General features: G+C 71.5%; 4 protein-coding genes across 5 annotated transcripts in view; 3 read left to right on the top strand and 1 right to left on the bottom strand.

Moving 5' to 3' along the window:
- The first annotated feature begins 243 nt into the window (after positions 1-243).
- On the top strand, positions 244-3640 carry PREB (prolactin regulatory element binding). 2 transcript variants are annotated; one of them, XM_054197052.1, is made up of 9 exons: positions 246-414; positions 1512-1707; positions 1860-2071; positions 2242-2322; positions 2407-2531; positions 2630-2803; positions 2874-2946; positions 3038-3197; positions 3288-3520. In XM_054197052.1, exons 1-9 carry the CDS (start codon positions 280-282, stop codon positions 3380-3382), a joined length of 1251 nt encoding a protein of 416 aa, XP_054053027.1. In that variant the 5' UTR covers positions 246-279; the 3' UTR covers positions 3383-3520. The 2 variants fall into 2 exon arrangements, with proteins under 2 accessions (XP_054053026.1, XP_054053027.1); XM_054197051.1 differs by lacking the exons at positions 2874-2946; positions 3038-3197 and having other exon boundaries at positions 244-414; positions 3288-3640.
- A 1459-nt stretch (positions 3641-5099) lies between these two features.
- On the top strand, positions 5100-7121 carry CGREF1 (cell growth regulator with EF-hand domain 1). The gene is made up of 5 exons (XM_054196504.1): positions 5100-5315; positions 5961-6032; positions 6344-6414; positions 6502-6626; positions 6735-7121. Exons 1-5 carry the CDS (start codon positions 5239-5241, stop codon positions 7119-7121), a joined length of 732 nt encoding a protein of 243 aa, XP_054052479.1. The 5' UTR covers positions 5100-5238.
- Positions 6793-10928, bottom strand: KHK (ketohexokinase). The gene is given in 9 exon segments (XM_054195456.1): positions 6793-7617; positions 7764-7921; positions 8018-8106; positions 8726-8872; positions 8979-9051; positions 9874-10008; positions 10293-10384; positions 10386-10410; positions 10822-10928. Coding segments are annotated over 9 exon segments (912 nt in total). The 3' UTR covers positions 6793-7531.
- Positions 10929-13465: 2537 nt separating this feature from the next.
- LOC128907544 (cGMP-dependent protein kinase 2-like) overlaps positions 13466-19767 on the top strand; it is a 7726-nt gene continuing 1424 nt past the window's right edge. The window contains 10 exon segments of the mRNA XM_054196503.1: positions 13466-13675; positions 13778-13944; positions 14366-14479; positions 14573-14678; positions 16295-16358; positions 16533-16610; positions 16694-16782; positions 17516-17581; positions 17659-17706; positions 18154-18198. Coding sequence (XP_054052478.1) covers positions 13494-13675; positions 13778-13944; positions 14366-14479; positions 14573-14678; positions 16295-16358; positions 16533-16610; positions 16694-16782; positions 17516-17581; positions 17659-17706; positions 18154-18198 — 959 coding nt within the window. The 5' untranslated portion in view covers positions 13466-13493.

Raw genomic sequence — 19767 nt, 5'->3', positions numbered from 1 at the left:
TATGCGGGGGGGGACATCCCCATATGGGGGGGGACATCCCTATATAGGGAGGTAACGGGGGTCCGGGGACGGGTGGGGACACTCACGCCCCTCCTCGCCGCCCCGAGGCCACGCCCCCGCGCGGCGCCCGCGCGGCGCGGGGGCGTGGCCTCGGGGCGGCGGGGGGCGTGGCTATGCTTAATGAGGCGCGGCTCTCTCCAATGGGGGCGTGGCTTGCGTTTACGGGTGTGGCGCGGTTGCGTGGTGACGCAGCGGCGCGCTGACGTGTGCGGCGCAGCCATGGCGCCGCGGCGGCCGGCCGAGCTGTACCGGGCGCCGTTCCCTCTTTACACTGTCCGCTTCCACCCGCGGCGGGCCCTTGCCATCACCGCCGGCGGCGGCGGCGCCGCCAAGACCGGCATCCGCAATGGCGTGGTGCGGTTTGGGGCGGGGGGTAAAGGCGGGCCTGTGGGGGGGTGAGGAGGCCCCGGGGGGGGTGTAGGCCCGGGGGGGGGGAGCGGCGGGGATTGGGGAGCTGTGGGGCTGGGAGGGAGCTGTGGGGCAGAGGGCGATGCTGTGGGGTAGGGTTAGGGGGAAGCCCGGGGGCTGGGGGGCACGCTGTGGGGCAGGGTTGGGGGCGAGGTGTGGGGCCAGTTGGAGGGGGAGCTGTGGGGTAGGGTTGGGGGCAAGCGGTGGGGCCAGTTGGTGGGGGAGCTGTGGGGCTGGGGGGGCACACTTGAGATAGGGTTAGGGGGGAGCCGTGGGGCTGGGAGGTAACTGTGGGGCCAGTTGGAGGGGGAGCTGTGGGACCAGTTGGAGGAGAGCTGTAGGGCCAGTAGGGGGGGAGATGTGGGGCTGGGGGAGGTAACTGTGGGGACAGTTGGAGGGGGGGCTGGGGGGGAGCTGTGGGTGTGGGTGGGACACTGTGGGGCAGGGCTCGGGGGGGAGCTGTGGGGCTGGAGAGGGATGACTGTTGGGCAGGGGAGGGGGACTGGCTGTGGGGCTGGGGAGGGGGGAAACTGTGGTGCAGATGGGGGGTCAAGTGCGGCGAAGCTGTGGGGCTGGGGAGGGACGACAGTGGGGCAGGATTAGGGGGGAGCTGTGGGGCCAGGGAGGGACGGAACTGTGGGGCTGAGATGGGGGCTAACTGTGAGTACAGGTGGGGGGAAGCTGTGGGGCTGGGGGGGGGGAAAAGTGTGGGGCCAGAGAGTGGTGGGGAACTATGGGGCCTGGGGAGAGGGGAAACTGTGGGTGTGGGTGGGGGGCTGGGTTTAGGGGGAGCTGTGGGGGGATGATTGTCAGGCCGGGTTGGGGGAGAGCTGTGGGGACTGTGGGGCCAGGTGGGGGTGAGCTGGCTGGGGGTCAGGGGCCCTCGGAGGGGAGGGGGTGCCCAGGCTGTGGGTGTGGGGCAGGGGGAGGCCCAGCTTGGCATGGGGTCAGGGCAGCAGCCGGGGGAAGGGGGCCCGTGGGGCAGGGGTGCGTGGGTGGGGGGCGCGGGCTCTGAGGCCGAGCCCCCCCTTCCCCCCCTGCAGCACTTCCTGCAGCTGGAGCAGATCGGGGGGCAGCTCAGCGCCTCGCTGCTGCACTCCCACGACACCGAGACCCGCGCCACCATGACCATGGCGTTGGCCGACGACATCATTGCCGCGGGGCAGGACGCCGACTGCCACATCCTGCGCTTCAGCCTGCAGGCGCCCGAGGCCCGGCGCGGCTCCGACGGCCGCAACGGTGAGATCCGGCTCTCCCCGCTGTGACGGCCGTGGGGCAGGGCACGGCGGGTGGGTGCTCTGTGGGGTGCTGCGGGGGTCTCCTGCCTGCCCCAGCACTGCCCCTGGCGCTGGGGAGCTGTGTCAGGGCTCCATGGCTCTGCCCCGCCGCAGGCAGTGGGGAGAAGGGGCCGCGGAGGAGGAAGGGCCCCAGCCCGATGGGGCAGGGCGACACGCAGAGCCAGAGCAGCGAGGTGACGGTGGAGAGCCTGCACAGCGTCCGCACCGACTTCAGCCCCGATGCCCTGCAGAAGGCCGTCCGCTTCAACGCCGACTGCTCCCTGCTCGTCACCGGTGGTGCCGACGGCTTCCTCCGCCTCTGGGAGGTAGGAACGGGGGCAGCCGGGGCCGGGCACCAGGGAAGGCCAGGACTTGGCAGTGCCGCATCATCAGCACCCGTGGTTCTGTAACGCTGCGTCGTCCTGCCCCTTCCCTGGGTGCTGCCAGGGACCCCCGGCCCTGGGGCACGGCTCCGACACCCGCTCTGCCCTGGCAGTTCCCCAGCATGAAGAAGACGCTGGAGTTCAAAGCCCATGACGGGGAGATCGAAGACATCGCGCTGGGCCCGGACAACAAGGTGAGTGAGGGTCAGGCGAACGGACGGGCAGCCCCCTGGCGCCGCGGGGGGAGCCCTCCTCGGACCCCCGCGTTCCCTGCCCAGGTGGTGACAGCGGGACGGGACTTCCAGTGCTGCGTGTGGCAGCAGGACCAGCTGGTGACGGGGCTGCGCTGGAACGAGAACCTGCCCGGCATCCCCGACAAGGCGTACCGCTACCAGGCCTGCCGGTGAGGCCAGGGGGCGCGGGGCGCCGGGCCCCCATCGCCTGGAGGTGGGGGGGGCGCTGGCAGCAGGGACCGACGCAGCCCCTGCTGTCCTGGGGCAGGTTTGGGGCGGTGGAGGACAACGCCGGGGCCCTGCGGCTCTACACGGTGCAGGTGCCCCACAAGCGGGAGCGTCGCCCCCCACCCTGCTACCTGACCAAGTGGGACGGGAAGAGCTTCCTTCCGCTGCTGACCCGGCCCTGCGGCACCGAGGTCGTCTCCTGCCTCTCCATCAGGTACCCTGGGGGGGACGGGTGCGGGGGCGGGGGCCCACACCACCCCCCGCTCACTGTCCTCCCCCCGCAGCGACTCGGGCACCTTCCTGGGGCTGGGCACGGTGACGGGCTCCGTCGCCATCCACATCGCCTTCTCGCTGCAGGTGAGCCGGGGGGGCGGCGGGGCTCCTCGGGTGCCCCCCCACCACGGGGCCGGGCTGCCTGGGCCCACCCCCCCTCCCCGCTGTCCCGCAGAGGCTGTACTACGTGAAGGAGGCGCACGGCATCGTGGTGACGGACGTGGCCTTCGTCCCCGAGAGCCGGCGCGGGCGCGAGCTGCTGGCGGGGAATGAGGCCGCCCTGCTCAGCGTGGCCGTCGACAGCCGCTGCAAGCTGCACCTGCTGCCCAGCCGACGTGGGTGCCGGGGGGGGCTGCTGGGGGGGTCCCCGCACGTGCTGTGGGGGGGCCACAGCGCCCGTCCTCACCCCTCTGTCCCCCCCGCAGGCTCCCTTCCCGTCTGGCTGCTGCTGCTGCTCTGCGCTGGGCTCATCGTGGCCGCCATCCTGCTGCTGCAGCTCGCCTTCCCTGGCTTCCTCTAGCCCCCCAGCCCCCCCCAGCCAGGACGGACCCCCCAGGCCTGCCGCTGCCGTGCCTCGGGCCCCCCCAGCAGACTGTGAAGCAGACAAGGGACCAGCCCGGCCATGGCCGGGGAGCGGATTGGGGGGGCTGGGAGCCATTGGGGGGGGCCCAGCCCGAGGGGACTGTGCTGGCTGCAGCGTGGGGCTGGCCCCAGGGAGGAGGGCGTCCTGCCGGCCCCCTGCCCCACGGCGACCATTAAAACCGGAGGGTGAAGGCAACGCTGTCTGGTCTGTGCTGGGGGGGCAGCTGCTCTGGGTCCCCACTGTGCCCTCCCTGCCCGGCCCATGGACACCACGGCAGCGGTGGGGGTTTACTGGGGGGTCAGGCAGGGTCCTGCCCCACAACGCCCTCCCAGGTGGTGTCCCTGAGCCCCCGGAGCATCTCCCCATGCTCGAAGATGGCAGCGCTGGCCTGGCTGAAGAGCTGCTCCATGTGGCCGGGCAGCGGCTGGTGTCCTCACCATGGGGGGGCTGTGCCTGTGACCCCCCCCCACCGTCCCAGGGGGAGAGGGGGTTGGTGGTGGGCCCCATGGATGTGGTGGTCAAAGGCCTGGGCTGGGTAGCGCTGGTTGAACTCCTGGCTGGTGTGTGCCTGCAGGGGGGGGGTGTAAGCCCCCCATTCAGGGGCAGGAGTTGTGGATGCCAGTGCTTGGGGTGGGTGAGGGCTGGCTCTGGTCACAGAGTCACAGACTGGTTTGGGTGGGAAGGGACCTTAAAGCCCACCCAGTGGCACCCCCTGCCCTGGGCAGGGACACCTCCCACCAGCCCAGGTTGCTCCAAGCCCCGGCCAACCTGGCCTTGAACCCCTCCAGGGATGGGGCAGCCACAGCTTCTCTGGGCAACCTGGGCCAGGGGCTCACCCCCCTCACACCAAAGGATTTCTTCCCAATAGCTCATCTCAATCTCCCCTCTTCCAGTGTAAAACCCTTCCCCCTCGTCCCACGGCTCCCCTCCCTGCTCCAGAGTCCCTCCCCAGCTTTCCTGGAGCCCCTTGAGGGACTGGCAGGGGCTGGAAGGTCTCCGCGGAGCCTTCTCTTCTCCAGGCTGAACCCCCCCAGCTCTCTCAGCCTGTCCTCCCAGCAGAGGGGCTCCAGCCCTCCCAGCATCTCCGGGGCCTCCTCTGGCCCCGCTCCAACAGCTCCGTGTCTCTCCTGTGCCGAGGCCCCAGCGCTGGAGGCAGCACTGCAGGGGGGTCTCCCCCGAGCGCAGCAGAGGGGCAGAATCCCCCCCTCGCCCTGCTGCCCACGCTGCTGGGGATGCAGCCCAGGCTGCGGGGGGGTTCTGGGCTGCCAGCACACGTTGCTGGCTCCTGTGGAGCTTCTCACCCACCAACACCCCCAAGCCCTTCTCTCAGGGCTGCTCTCCATCCCTCCATCCCCAGCCTGGGCTGGCGCCGGGGGTTGCCCCGACCCGGTGCCGGTCCCCGCTGTTGCTGGCACGGAAGCTCCGGGGGGTCTGAGGTGGAGCGGGGCAGGGTTGTCCCCGCCGTACCGGGCTGTCCCGGGGCCGGGGGTGCCGGTGCCGTTGAACCCCTGCGCGGGCGGGGCCCAACCCGGACGGGGCGGGAGCGGCCGGTGGCGGCGGCGGGGACGGGACCGGGGACGTGTCGGCGACGTGGCCCGGGGCGGGGCGGGCGGCACCGAGAGGGACCGGGACGGGAACGGGGGGTTCGGGGGGGTGCACGCACAGTGTGTGTGAGCGGTGTGTGCGGTGTGAGCGGATCCCCAGACGCCCCCCGTGACCGGGCACAGCCCCCCCCACAGCCAGGAGCACCCCCCGGCAGCCGCCCTCGCCCGGCTGCAGCCCGAGGTGCCGGGATGAGGAACCCGCTGCTGCTGCTGCTGCTGCTGCTGCCCCCGGGGGCGCGGGCTGCCCCCAAGGCTGGGGGGCACAGGTACAGGGGGCACGGGTATGGGGGGGGCTATGGCTGTAGGGGAGAACAGGTACGGGGGGACACGGCTATGAGGTACATGGGTATGGGGGGTATGGCTATGGGGGAGCACAGATATGGGGGGGCACAGGTACGGGGGGGCACGGCTATGAGGTACATGGGTATGGGGGGTATGGCTATGGGGGGGCACAGGTACGGGGGGGCACGGCTATGAGGTACGGGGGTATGGGGGGTATGGCTATGGGGGGGCAGAGGTATGGGGGGGCACAGGTACGGGGGGGCACGGCTATGAGGTACATGGGTATGGGGGGTATGGCTATGGGGGGGCACAGGTACGGGGGGTATGGGTATAGGGGGCACAGGTACCTGGGAGCACGGGTATGGGGTGGTGCATGTATGGGGGGGCGCATGGCTATGGGGGGTGCAGGTGTGGTTTGGCTGCCCGGGCACGGGGGGGTGCAGGGGCACGGGGGGGTGCGGGTGGGTGCAGGGGTCGCGGGGTGCACACTCAAGGCCAGGGCACGGCCAGGGCACAGGGGCACACGGGGCTGCGGGGGTCGCAGGCGGAGGGGACGCTGTGTGGGGCACTGCGGGGACGCCAGACCAGACCGGGTCGGTAACCCGGTAACCCCCCCCTCCCCTGGCCAGGCCTGAGCCCTCCGCGGCCCCGGGACTGGATCCTGATCCCGACCCACTGAGCCTGGAGCTGCCCCCGCTGCCGTGAGTCCATGTCCCTCGGGAGCTGCAAACTGGGGAGTCACCCAGCGAGGGCGGGGGGCAGATGGGGACGGAGGGCACGGGTAGGGCCAGCTGGTTGTGGGGCAAGGCGGTCCTGGGGGCAGCTATAGGGCGGAGCAGCCGTGGGGCTGGCTGTGGGACAGGCTGGAATGGAGCAGCCCTGGGGCTGGCTGTGGGGCAGAGCAGCCCTGGGGCTGTCAGTGGGGCAGGCTGTGGGATGGAGCAGCTCTGGGGCAGGCTGTGGGGCCGCGGGGCGGGCCGTGGGGGTGCCCACCCCATGCCGCTGCCCCCAGGCTGCTGCGGAGCGCGGTGCGGAGCCTGGGGCCGCCGTCGCGGGACGCGGAGTCCCTGTCGCGGGAGCAGGGTAAGGACCCGCCGCGGGGGCCGGGGCGGGGGGGACACACCGGGGGCAGGGACGGGACCCCAGCCCCACGGCGGCCGTGCCCCACAGCCCTGCTCTACCTCTTCGCGCTGCACGACCACGACCGCAGCGGGCGGCTGGACGGGCTGGAGCTGCTGGAGCTGCTGGGCGCCGTGCTGGCGCGGCGGGACGGGGGGCGGCCCGACCCCCAGGCGGTAGGTCCCGCGGGGACGGGCCCCCGCACCCCGCCGAGCCCCCCCCACCCCACCCCGGGCCGGGCCCTTACCCGCGGTGTGTGTCCCCCCCCCGTCCCGTCCCCGCAGGTGGCCGCGCTGGTGGACCGGACCCTGGAGCGGCAGGACCTGAGCGGGGACGGGCTGCTCGACCCCCCCGAGCTGCTGCTGCTCCCGCCCGGCCGGGACCGGCCGCCCCCGGGGCCGCCTCTCCCGCAGCAGCCCGGGGAACCCGGGGGGGGCGGCAGCCTGGCGGAGGGGCAGGGGCTGCCCGGCGGCGGTGCCCACCCGGAGGGTGGAGCCGTGGAGGTGGAAGGAACCCCCCAGGCTGAAGGCCCTGGCGGTGAAGTCCCCAGAGCTGAAGCCCCCGAGGCTGAAGCCATCGAGGCAGAGGAAGCCCCCGAGATCGAAGCCCCCGGGACCGAAGCCCCCGAGGGGGAGGCAGCCCCAGTTTGGGGGGACTCCGGGGACGAGTAGGCAGTGGGGGGGGCTGTGCCGGACCCACGGCGGCTCTGGGGTGTGATGCCCCGGCTGCTCCTTGCCCCGCTCATCCATGTGCCCCCCATCCTGTGTCGGGGCTGGGAGGGATCGGGGGGGGGTGTGTGGTGTCCTGGATTTTGCTGTCACCCCCCCGTAACGCGTTGGGATGGAGAAATACAGGTGCTGCCACCGCGCTCGCCTGGGCCGTGGTCAGTGCGGCCCCCGCCGGGGCGATGGGCCGTGAGCAGCTCCGGGGGTGGGGGGGCAGCAGTGGGGCTTTATTGGCAGCAGGGCTGGGGGGGAGTGTGTGTGGTGTGTGTGTGGGGGGGTGTGCGCTGGGTGCAGGGGTGCGTAGCGTGCACGGGGGAAAGGGGGAGCGCGTGTTCCTGGCACGGGGCACACACAGCTCAGACGATGCCGTCGAAACCCTCGATCCCGCATTTCTTGCCGGCGATGCGGCAGCCGAAGGTGAGGGCGTCCTGCAGGCTCTTCCCTGAGGAATGGTGGGGGGCGGGTGGGGGTCAGGCTGAGCTGGGATGGGCCATACTTGGCCATGGCATGGCTCTGCGTGGCCCGGCACAGCCCGTACCGGGCTGTGCCGGGCCACGCAGAGCCATGCCATGGCCATGCCGTGCTCACCTTCCGCCAGCGCGAAGATGACGGCGGCGTTGAAGGTGTCGCCGGCCCCCAGCGTGTCCACCAGGGTCTCCGGGGGGAAGGCGTCTGAGTGCACCAGCTCCCCGTCGGGACCCACGGCGTCAGCCCCTGCTTCGGCCCAGGCGCAGATCAGGGTGGCCCTGGGAGGGATTGGGGGGGGGGTGTGTGTGGGGGGGTGTGGGGTGGTGGGTTTGGCCGTGCCCACCCCCCAGGAGCCATCCCGCACCCTGTCCTACCCCGGCTGCACGCGGTGGCGCAGACCCCGCAGCGCCTCGGCGGCCGAGCGGTACCCGAAGTGCTGGGCCAGGTCCTTGCTGATGAACACCTGCGGGAGAGGGGCTGGCACGGTGCGGGGGGGGGCGCATCCCCACACCCCCCAGACCCCCCCCCCCCCCCCCTTCCTCCCCACTGCGGCACCCCCCGTACCCCGACTGTGCTCCCCAGGCCCCCACCATGCACTGCTCTGCCCCTGCACGGGCTCTGCCCCTCCCCCCCGCCCTCCATCACACCCCCCCCGGTACCCCAACTGCGCCCCCTGCACCCCCCCCCGGGTGCTCCGACCGCCCCGTCCCGGGATTCCCAACTCCCGGCCACGCCCCCGCCCCTTAGCTCCGCCCCCGCCCCTTAGCTCCGCCCCCAGCCCTAGTCCCCGCCCCTCCGTCGTTCCCTGGCCCCGCCCCAATCCCAACCCCCGCCCCTTCATATCTTGCCCGCCCCGTCCGTGGCCCCGCCCCCAGCCCCATCCCCGCCCCTCATTGGTTTACACCCCCCCGAGGCCCCGCCCCCGCCCCTTTCGCATCCTGCGCGCCCAGTCCCTGGCCCCGCCCCTGGCCGTTGGCCCCACCCCCTCCGCAGAGGGCAGCCCGGCCCTGGCCCCGCCCCCAGCCCCCAATCCACGCCCCCTCATTGGTCCGCAGCCCCGAGGCCCCGCCCCCGTCCCGCACCACGTGTCCCAGCGCCATGAGCGGCAGCAGCTCCTCCCGCGGCTTCTCCACCTCCACCGAGATGCGGACGCGCTCCCCGGCCGGGCGGCTCTGGTTGTGCCGCTCCACCCGCCGCACCATGGCCGCCTGCTCCCCCGCGTTACGGGCCTGCAGCACACCGCCTGGCACCGGCACCGCCACCCACCCCCGCCCGGCGCCGGGGGTCCCCCGCGCCCCGCAAACCCCCACCGTGGCGTCCCGGCCCCGGCCTCACCTCCCAGTGGATCCACTTGTACTGGGAGAGGTCGACCCGCTCGAAGTCGCGGGCCGTCACGTCGGGCAGGTTCCTGCGGGGCGGGGGTCAGGCGGGGCGGGGGGACACCCCCACCACAGTGCGGGGTGCGCCCGGTGCCCGGGGGACCCCCACTGCATCATGGGGGGGTGTCCCAGCTGAGCCCGGTGCCCAGGAGCCGGCAGGGGGACCCCCCACCGCAGCGCAGGGTGAGCCCGGGTGAGCCGGTGCCCGGGGGCGAAGGGCAGCCCAGGGGCTGCGGAGGGCTTGGCGCCGCCCCGGGGCAGAAGTCCCCACGGCGGGGGGGGCGGTGGGCACCGCCCGGGTGAATTATTAATAATGGCGCATCTGGACCCTGAGATGGACTCAAAGGGCAGCGCGGTGGTGGCCAGGCCAGAGCTGGCGGGGCCAGCAATGGCCAGTGGCGGCCAGTGGCCCCTTCGGCCATCAGCTCCCGTGAGCGTGGCTGGCCCTTCGCCAGGGCGAGGTCTGCGGCTGCCCACCGGCACCGGCACGGCCACGGGCGCGCTGTCCCGGCACCAGGCAGCTGCCACGTGCGGCGTGGGGTGTCCGTCCATCCCCCGAGCCCGCAGCCGCGCGGGGATGCCACCGCCAATCGCGGCCGCGGCAGGGGATGATTGGGGGCTGCGGGCACGATTGGCGGCAATTGTGTGTGCAGAATTACGGGAATCACCCAATCTGGCACATGGGACCCCCCGGCAGCGCAGCGCGGGGCCGGCACCGGCACAGCCTCTGCCAGACCCCCGGGGTGCGGGGCGCAGCCCCCGGCGGCTGGGGCAGGGAGGGGGCCGTGGGTCCGGGCTGGCCCAGCCGAGCGCTGCCCACCGGCGATTGGGGCCGGGGCTGGCGCCCTTACGTGTCGTAGAGCACGATGGTCCGGGAGCCGCTGGCGGCACTGACGATGCAGCAGGCGCAGGGCACGTCCCCGCGGGGCTGCCAGGCCACGTGCGACACGTCCACCCCCCGGCGCCGGAAATCCGCCACAATGAAACTTGGGGGGGACAGAGAGCGGGGTGAGGGGCGCACGCACCCGCCGGCGTGCAGGATGGTGCGGGTGCCCCGGCTGGCGCTGGCGATGACGATGGAGGCGGGCAGGCGGCCGGCGGGCTGCCGCACCGCGTGGCGCGCGTCCACCCCGTAGCGCCGCAGGTCGTCCAGGACGAAGCTGCCGGCGGGAGAGACGCGGAGGGGCCGGCGGCAGCGTCAGGGCCCGGGGTGGCCCCCGGACCCCGCCACTAGCCCGGACCCCCCACCCCCCACCCCCACCCCACTTACTCGGCGGCGTGCCCGGGGGCCAGCGAGCCCATGAAGGCGCAGGGGGCTCCCAGCAGCGCCAGCACCGTGCAGGAGTTGGAGGCGTTGCCACCCCCGCTGCCATCGCTGCGACACGCACCTGCGACGCGGAGGGACCTGGGCACCGGGATGGCCACGGGGGGGGGGGCACCGGGGGTGGCTGAGGGGGGACCGGGGGGAGCCCCGGGGGGGGGCAACAAGGTAGGAACGGGGGGTCACCAGGGGGCACCGAGGCGGTTCCCGCGGGATGGGGGGGGACCCCGGGGGAGGCATGTGGGGGGGAATCGGAGGAGGGGACCGGGGGGACCCCCGGGGTGGGGTAACGGGGGAGGCACCAGCGATGAGGACCAGGGGGGAACCGGGGGCGCTGACCGGGGTGGGGGGGGGGGGGGCACCGCGGGGGAAGTCACCGGAGGGGGGTGGTGTCAGCGGGGGGAGTGACCGGGGGTGCTGACCGGGGTGGGAGGGTGACCGGGGAGCCCCGGGGGGGGTGTCGGGGCCGTGCCGGTACCTGGTGTCGGAGTCCTCGGCGGGGAAGGCCTCCACCACGCTGATGACGTCCAGGCACACCAGCCCCACGCACAGGATGCGCTTCTCGCCCGCCGCCCCCGCCGCCATCCCGCGCTCCCTGCGGCCGCGCGCCGCGGCCACGCCCCCGGTCACGCCCCCGGCCACGCCCCCGGCCACGCCCCCGCCAATCACGATGGAGCGGGGGCGGGTTTGCGGGGCGGGGCGGGGCGCGGGGGCGCGTTTGGGTGCTGTTTTGGGGGGCGGGTTGGGAAGCGCAGGTCGGGGTGCGCTCCGGCAGCACGACGGGGTGCGGGTCTGCGTTCAGGCCGGGGCGCGGGTGCGGGTCGGGGCGCGGGTCGGGGCGCATGTTCAGTTTGGGGGCAGATCTCAATGCAGGTGGGGGTGCGGGTCGGGGTGCGGGTCGGGAAGAGGTCGGGGTGCGGGTGGGTGTTGGGGTGTGGGTGCAGGTCGGGGTACGTGCTATGGTTCTCTCGGGGCGCGGGTCAGGTGCGTGTTGGGGTGCGGGTCGGGATGTGGTTTGGGGGCAGGCGTGGGGGCAGGGGGGGGTCAGGCTGGAGCGTAGGGTTGGGTTCACATTTGGGTGCAGATTTCAGCGCAGGTTGGGGTGCAGGTGGTGGGGGCGGGTCAGGGTGGGTGTCTAAGGTTAAGTTTGGGGTGCAGGTTGGGAAGAGGCCGGGGTGCAGGTCGGTGTTGGGGTGTGGGTGCAGGTCGGGGTGCTGGTCTGGGTGAAGACTCGGGTGCAGGTCGGGTACATGTTGGGGTGCAGGTCAGGGTTAAGGATTGGTGCGGGCCAGGGTGCAGGCTGGGGTGCAATTTGGGGTGCAGGTCTGCGTTTAGGTGTGGGCATATGTCGGGGTGGGTGTTTAAGGTTAAGTTTGGGGTGCACGTGGGGGTGAAGACTGGGAGGAGGTCGGGGTGCGGGTCAGCGTTGGGGTGTGGGTGCAGGTCGGGGTGCAGTTGTGGGTGCAGATTTGGGTGGAGGTTGGGTACGTGTTGGGGTGCAGGTCTGGCGGCACATCGGGGTGCAGGTGGGGGTCAGGTTGGGTGAAGGTCGGGGTGCAGTTTGGGGAGCAGCGGTGGGTGCAGGTCAGGGTTAAGGATCGGTGCAGGTCGGGGTGCAGGTTGTGGTTCGGGTGTGGGTATAGGTCAGGGTGCATGTTTAAGGTTAAATTTGGGGTGCGGGTTGGGAAGAGGTCGGGGTGCAGTTGTGGGTACGGATTTGGGTGCAGGTCGGGTACACACTGGGGTGCAGTTGGGGGGGGTCAGGTTGGGGTGCAGGTCAGGGTTAAGGATGGTTGCCGGTCAGGGTGCAGATGTGGGTACAGGTCAGGGTGCACGTTTAAGGTTAAGTTTGGGGTGCAGCTCTGGTGTGGGTCAGGGCGGGGGGTCAGGGTGCAGGTTGGGGTGCAGTTTTGGGTGCAGATCAGGGTGGAATTTGGGTTGCGGGTTTGGTCGCAGTTCTCGGTGCAGGCCGGGGTACGTGCTGTGTTTGGTCGGGGTGCACTCAGGCTGCGGGTCTGCGTTCAGCTCGGGGTGCGGGTTTAAGGCGCAGTTTGGGATGCATGTTTGGGTGGAGGTGGAGGTGGAATTTTGTTTGCAGTTCCGGGTGCAGGTTGGGGTGGAAGCAGGTACACGCTGTGGTTCGCTGGGGGTGCAGGTTGGGGTGCGGGTTGGGTTCGGGGTGTGGGTGCATGTTTAGGGCGCAGGTTGGGGTGGAATTCTGGTTGCAGGTCTGGGTACATGCCGTGTTCACTCGGGGTGCAGGTCCGGGTGTGGGTCGGGGTGCGGACCAGGGTGCGGGTCTGGGTGCATGTTGGGGTGCACTTGAGTGCAGGTCTGGGTGCTGCTCTGGGTATCAGTCGGGTGCGGGTTACGGTTAAGTTTGGGTTGCAGGTGTCAGGTGGGGGTCTGGGGGCAGGTCGGGGTTGGGGTCTGGGCGTATGTTCACGGCGCAGGTTTGGGTGCAGGTTGGGGCGTAATTTTGCGCCAGGTCGGGGTACGTGCCGCGTTCGCTCGGGGTGCGGGGCCGGGCGCGGGCCGGTGCAGCCCTGGGCGCGCCGCGGGGCCGGTTAATGTGTGACGGGCGCGGGCGGGGGCGCGGGGCCGGGGCGCGGCGGAGCGGCAGCGGCGGCTCAGGTAGGGCCCGGTGCGGGCTGGGGGGAGCGGGGCTGAGCCCCCGGCGCCGGCGCGGGGCGCCCGGTTCGGGTCACCGTGTCCTCACCCACCCGCCCCGCGCCCCGGGCCGGGGGCTGCGGCGGGGCTCCCCCGCGCTCCCCGGTGCCGGCGGCACAACCTTTGCTTGGAGCGGGGAGCGCCCGGGCGCGGCGCCCGTGGGAGCCCTCGGCCGGGACAGACCCCGCTTGGGGCCGGGACCCCCCCCGGGACCCCCAGCCCGCTTCCGCCGCGCTGCCCCCGCAGCCGGGACGTGGGGTACGGGGGCGGGGGGGGGCGGGCGCCCGCAGTCACAGGGCGCTGGGTGTCCCCGAGCCCACCCGGGCCGACTCAGGGCCGGCAGCGCCGCGGCGGGACCCCCCCCCACAGCGGGGACTATCCCCCCCTCTGCCCCGGGGGCTGTTCGGGGGCGGGGGGGGTCCCGGGCGGGGTGGGGAGTGATGCCGCCCTGCCCGCGTCCCACCCCCCCAGGGCGCGGGGATGGACGAGCGGCTGCGGGAGCTGCGGCTGCGGGAGGAGCGGACCTTCCTGAGCAGCGTGGAGCGGGGGGGCGCGGCCGAGCAGCCCCCCGGCCGCCGGCACAGCCGGGCCCCCGCCATCGTCCCCGAGCCCCTGCCCAGCGACGCCGCGCTCTGCCTGCCCGCCAGCCCCACGTCCCGCAGGTACCGCCGGGGACCGGGGCGGCGGGGGGGGATCCCGGGGGGGGGGGGGGCGGCCGGTGCTGCCCTACCCGTGCCCCCCCCCGCCCCGTGCCCCCTCCTCAGGGACCGGGAGCTGATCGCGGAGGCGGTGGGACGCAGCCAGTTCCTGCGGCGGCTGGGCGAGGGCTGCCCCGAGGCGCTGGCCCGGAGCCTGGCCCCGGTCCGGCACGGCCCCGGTGACACCGTGCTGGCCGAGGGCGACGAGGGCACCGCCATGTACATCGTGGCAGGTGGGGGCGCGGGGCGGGGGGGGGGGGGGTGTGTGTGTCACCGGGTGGGGGACGGGGACGGGTCTGTGCCCAGGCGCGGCTGTGCACCGGGGAGGCCTCGTCCGCCACGCGCCGGGCTGCGGCACACGCGTGTGCCTGCGTGCACCTGTGCGCGTTGGGCCGCAGAACACCTGTGTGCCTCTGGCTGGGGGGTCGCGGCACACGCCCGTTGCCCCTGCGTGCCAGGCTGCGGCACACGCGCGTGCCCGCGCGCACCCACGCACGCGTGCACCCATGGCAGGGGATGCGCCCCCCTCCGTGTGCGCGTGTGAGGCCGCCCGCTGCAGGGCGGCCCCGCGCGTGCACCTGCGCGTGTGCGTGTGCGTGCGTGTGCACACGTGCAGGCACGGCCACGCGTGTGCGTGGCGCCGTGTCTCGGCAGAGGGCCAGCTGAGCGTGAGCCAGCACGGCCGGCAGCTCCGCACGCTGGGCCCGGGGGACGTCTTCGGGGAGCTGGCCATCCTCTACCACTGCAGGCGCACGGCCACCGTGCGGGGTGAGCCCCCCACCATCCCCCCCGCCCCCCCCCCCCCGGGGCCCGTGTCACCCCCGGTCCCGTCCCCCCCCCGCTGACCCCCCTCTGCCGCAGCGCTCGGCCCCGTGCGCCTCTGGGCCATCGACCGGCAGCGGTACCGAGCCATGGCCACCAGCCATGCCAAGCAGCGGCGAGCCGAGCTCCTGGGCTCCCTGCGGACGTGAGTGGGGCCTGGCCCCGCGGCAACCACCCAGCCCCACACACTGACACCACCCCCCCAACCCGGGGGGCGCCGGCCCCTCCTGTCAGCCCCCCACCTGCAGGGCCCCCTCCCAGTCCCCGCCCTGTCTCAGCAGCCCCATCCCCGTCCCAATTCCCGTCCCCGTCCCCATCCCATCGTGGTCCCTGTCCCCATTCCCATTCCCATCTCATCTCACCTCTACCCTGTCCCTGTCCCCATCCCATCCCTGTCCCTGTCCCTGTCTCATCCCCCTTCCTGTGCGCATCCCCATCCCTGTCCCCATCCCCATCCCATCCCCATCCCTGTCCCCATTCCCATCTCATCTCTTCCCAGTCCCTGACCCCATGGCCATCCCCATCCCCATCCCCATTCCAATCTCACCTCATCCCTGTCCCCATCCCCATTCCCATTCCCATCTCATCTCTTCCCTGTCCCCATCCCCGTCCCCATCCCCATCCCTGTCCCCATCCCATCCTTGTCCCTGTCCCCTTTCCCATTCCCATTCCATCTCATCTCATCTCTACCCTGTCCCTGTCCCCATCCCATCCCTGTCCCTGTCTCATCCCCCTTGCTGTGCTCATCCCCATCCCCGTCCCTGTCCCTGTTCCCATCTCATCTCTTCCCAGTCCCTGACCCCATCCCCATCCCCATCCCTATTCTAGTCTCACCTCATCCGTCCCATCCCCATTCCCATCTCATCTCATCTCATCTCTTCCCTGTCCCCATCCCCATTCCCATCCCCGTCCCCATCCCATCCCTGTCCCCATTCCCATTCCCATTCCCATTCCCATCTCATCTCATCTCTTCCCTGTCCCCATCCTCATTCCCATCCCCGTCCCCATCCCATCCCTGTCCCCGTCCCCATCCCATCCCCATCCCCATCCCCATTCCCATCCCCATCCCCATCCCATCCCTGTCCCCATTCCCATTCCCAACTCATCTCATCTCTACCCTGTCCCTGTCCCCATCCCACCCCTGTCCCTGTCTCATCCCCCTTGCTGTGCGCATCCCCATCCCCGTCCCTGTCCCCGTTCCCATCTCATCTCTTCCCAGTCCCTGACCCCATCCCCATCCCCATCCCTATTCCAGTCTCACCTCATCCCTGTCCCCATCCCCATTCCCATTCCCATCTCATCTCTTCCCTGTCCCCATCCCCGTCCCCATCCCCATCCCTGTCCCCATCCCATCCTTGTCCCTGTCCCCTTTCCCATTCCCATTCCCATCTCATCTCATCTCTACCCTGTCCCTGTCCCCATCCCATCCCTGTCCCTGTCTCATCCCCCTTGCTGTGCTCATCCCCATCCCCGTCCCTGTCCCCATTCCCATCTCATCTCTTCCCAGTCCCTGTCCCCATGGCCACCCCCACCCCCATCCCCGTTCCAATCTCACCTCACCCCCGTCCCCCTGCCCATCCCAGTCCCTGTCGCTGACTGATCCCCCCTTCCCGCGCTCATCCCCATCCCCGTCCCCATTCCAATCCCTTTCCCCAGCCCTGTCCGACGGCTGCGCTGGGCGCCAGGAGCGCAGGCAGGGCAGGGCGCAGGCAGGGCGCAGGCAGGGCGCAGGGGGTGCAGCCCGTCTGTCCCCGTCCCCAGGGTGCCGTGGCTGCGGGAGCTCTCGGAGCGGCACCTCCACAAGCTGCTGGACGCCATGGAGGAGGTGGGTGGGCGCACGACCCCCCCCCACAGGCCCCCCCCCCCCGGGGGGTGTCCCGGCCGTCCTGGGACGGCCGGGACACCCCCCGGGGGGGGGGGCCTGGAGGGGTTTGAGGGGTTGTCCCTGCCCCCCCCCGCCCTGCTCCTACCCCAGCCCCCCCGCCCCCCCCCCCCGCAGTGCACCTTCGCGCCCGGTGACGTCATCATCCACGAAGGGGACGAGGGGGAAAACTTCTACATCATCCTGAAGGGAGAGGTGGGTGCGGCCCCCCCCCCCCCCCCCCGCCCCCCCGACGCCTCCCCACCCCCGGGTCCCGCTGCTGACCCCCCCCCCCGCAGGTGCGAGTGACCCAGCGGGCGGGGGGGCAGCAGAAGCTGATCCGCGTCCTGGGCGCCGGGCAGCATTTCGGGGAGCTCTCGCTGATGACGTAGGTGGCCCCCCCACCCCCCGACACCCCCCCACACACACCCCCCCCCCCCCCTCCATGGACACCAGGCCCCCAGGGACACCGACCCCCCCACCCCCCCCCACACAGCTCCAGGGACACCGGGACGGCCCTGCAGTGACTCCCCCCCCCCGCAGTGACCCCTCCACAGTGACCCCCCCCCCCCGCAGTGACACCCTCCCCCCCCGAAGTGACATACCCCCCGCAGTGACCCCCCCTTCTGCAGTGACCCCCCCAAACTGAACACCCCCCCCGCATTAACCCCCTTGCACTGACCCCCCCCCGCAGTGACACACCCCCCCGCAATGACCCCCACCGAAGTGACACCCCCCCCCTTGCAGTGACCCCCCCCCCGCAGTGACACACCCCCCCGCAATGACCCCCACCGAAGTGACACCCCCCCCTTGCAGTCACCCCCCCCCGCAGTAACCACCCCCGCAGTGACCCCCCCCCGAAGTGACACCCCCCCCCTTGCAGTGACCCCCCCCCTGCAGTGACCCCCCCTGCAATGACCCCTCCCAAAGTGACACCCCCCCCGGCAGTAACCACCCCCGCAGTGACCCCCCTCCCCTCCAGTGACAGGATGGGGCCCGTGCCCCCCTCACCTGCGCCAGCGCCCCATGCACCTCTCCCCCCCCTTGCACGCCGCCATGCTCCCCCCTCTCCATACACCCCCCATCTCTCCCCCCCCCCCCCGTGACCCCCCTCTTCGCAGGAACAGCCGCCGGACGGCATCGTGCCAGGCCCAGGGACACGTCACCTGTGTCACCGTGGCCAAGGAGTGGGTGTCCCCCGTGTCCCATCTCCCCCCGGCCCTGCCGGACCCCCCCACCCCACTGACCCCCCTCTGCCCCACAGCGACTTCCTTGAGATCAGCCCCTTCTGCCCCCGGCAGCTCCCGGAGCCGTGAGTGTCCCCAGGACCCCCCCGGGACCCCCCCAACCCCTCGTGGACCTCTGGGCAGCGCTCGGCTCCGTGGGGAGCCCCTGGGAGCCCCCCCGGGGGGGGATGGGGGGCAGGGAGATGGGGGTGTCTGGGGTGGGGGTGCCTGTGCCGTGGCCCCGAGTGGGTGCTGGGCTCTGTGGGGGGTGGGGGGGCCCATCCTGGGCACTCTCCCGCCCCCCCCCCCCCCCCCAGCCCCACAGCTGCTCACTCCGGCAGGGCCCCACACAAGGTGACCCCCCCCATGGACCCCCCCTGCCAAGGCAGCTCTGTCCTGGCCCCACACATGGGGCTGGGTCCCTGAGGCCCCCGCGCCGTCCCTGGGGGCTGTGGGGAGGGGGCTGTGGGGTGCTCGGGGCTGAGTGGGGGCTGCCCCACTGCCCCCACACCCCCGGCTCCTGCCCACCCCAGAGACACGACAGAGACGGAGGGACCAGGACCCGAGGAGCCAGAGCAGTGAGTGTGGGATGGGGTGGGGGATGGGACAGGATGGGTTGGGATGGGGTGAGGATGATGATGGGGATGGGGATGGGATGGGATGGGATGGGGATGAGCATGGGGATGGGGATGGGATGGGATGGGGATGTGGATGGGTTGGAATGGGATGGGATGGGGATTGGGATGGGGATGGGTTGGGATGGGATGAGGATGATGATGGGGATGGGGATGGGGATGGGGATGGGATGGGGATGGGATGGGGATGGGGATGGGATGGGATGGGATGGGATGAGGATGGGGATGGGGATGAGGATGGGGATGGGATGAGGATGGGGATGGGGATGGGATGGGGATGGGGTGGGATGGGGATGGGATGAGGATGGGGATAGGATGGTTATGGGGATGGGTTGGAATGGGATGGGATGGGGATTGGGATGGGGATGGGTTGGGATGGGATGAGGATGATGATGGGGATGGGGATGGGGATGGGGATGGGATGGGATGGGATGGGGATGGGATGAGGATGATGATGGGGATGGGGATGGGGATGGGATGGGGATGGGGATGGGATGGGATGGGGATGGGATGGGATGAGGATGGGGATGGGATGGTTATGGGGATGGGTTGGGATGGGATGAGGATGATGATGGGGATGGGGATGGGGATGGGATGGGGATGGGATAGGGATGGGATGGGGATGGGGATGGGGATGGGATGGGATGGGATGGGATGAGGATGGGGATGGGGATGAGGATGGGGATGGGATGAGGATGGGGATGGGGATGGGATGGGGATGGGGTGGGATGGGGATGGGATGAGGATGGGGATAGGATGATTATGGGGATGGGTTGGAATGGGATGGGATGGGGATTGGGATGGGGATGGGTTGGGATGGGATGAGGATGATGATGGGGATGGGGATGGGGATGGGGATGGGATGGGATGGGGATGGGATGAGGATGATGATGGGGATGGGGATGGGGATGGGATGGGATGGGATGGGGATGGGATGAGGATGATGATGGGGATGGGGATGGGGATGGGATGGGATGGGATGGGGATGGGATGGGGATGGGATGGGATGAGGATGGGGATGGGATGGTTATGGGGATGGGTTGGAATGGGATGGGATGGGGATTGGGATGGGGATGGGTTGGGATGGGATGAGGATGATGATGGGGATGGGGATGGGGATGGGGATGGGATGGGATGGGATGGGGATGGGATGAGGATGATGATGGGGATGGGGATGGGGATGGGGATGGGATGGGATGGGATGGGGATGGGATGGGATGAGGATGGGGATGGGATGGTTATGGGGATGGGTTGGAATGGGATGGGACGAGGATGGGATGGGGATGGGGATGGGATGAAGATGGGGATGGGGATGGGATGAGGATGGGGATGGGATGAGGATGGGGATGGGATGAGTCCTGGCTCCTGGCCCCCAAGGCATGGCCGTGGGTTGGCAGTGGAGGGGGACAGACGAAGTCGACCAAGTCAACCGAGTCGCCCTGTTTGGGGGTCCCCAGGGTCAGTCTGGGTGACACGGGGTCCCTGCTGTCCCTCTGGGTGCTGCAGTGTCCC

This window comes from Rissa tridactyla, chromosome 3 (assembly GCF_028500815.1).
Source record: "Rissa tridactyla isolate bRisTri1 chromosome 3, bRisTri1.patW.cur.20221130, whole genome shotgun sequence".
Lineage (NCBI taxonomy): Eukaryota > Metazoa > Chordata > Aves > Charadriiformes > Laridae > Rissa > Rissa tridactyla.
The sequence above is the reverse complement of the archived record's forward strand: the minus strand, read 5'-3'. Positions and strand labels throughout refer to the sequence as shown.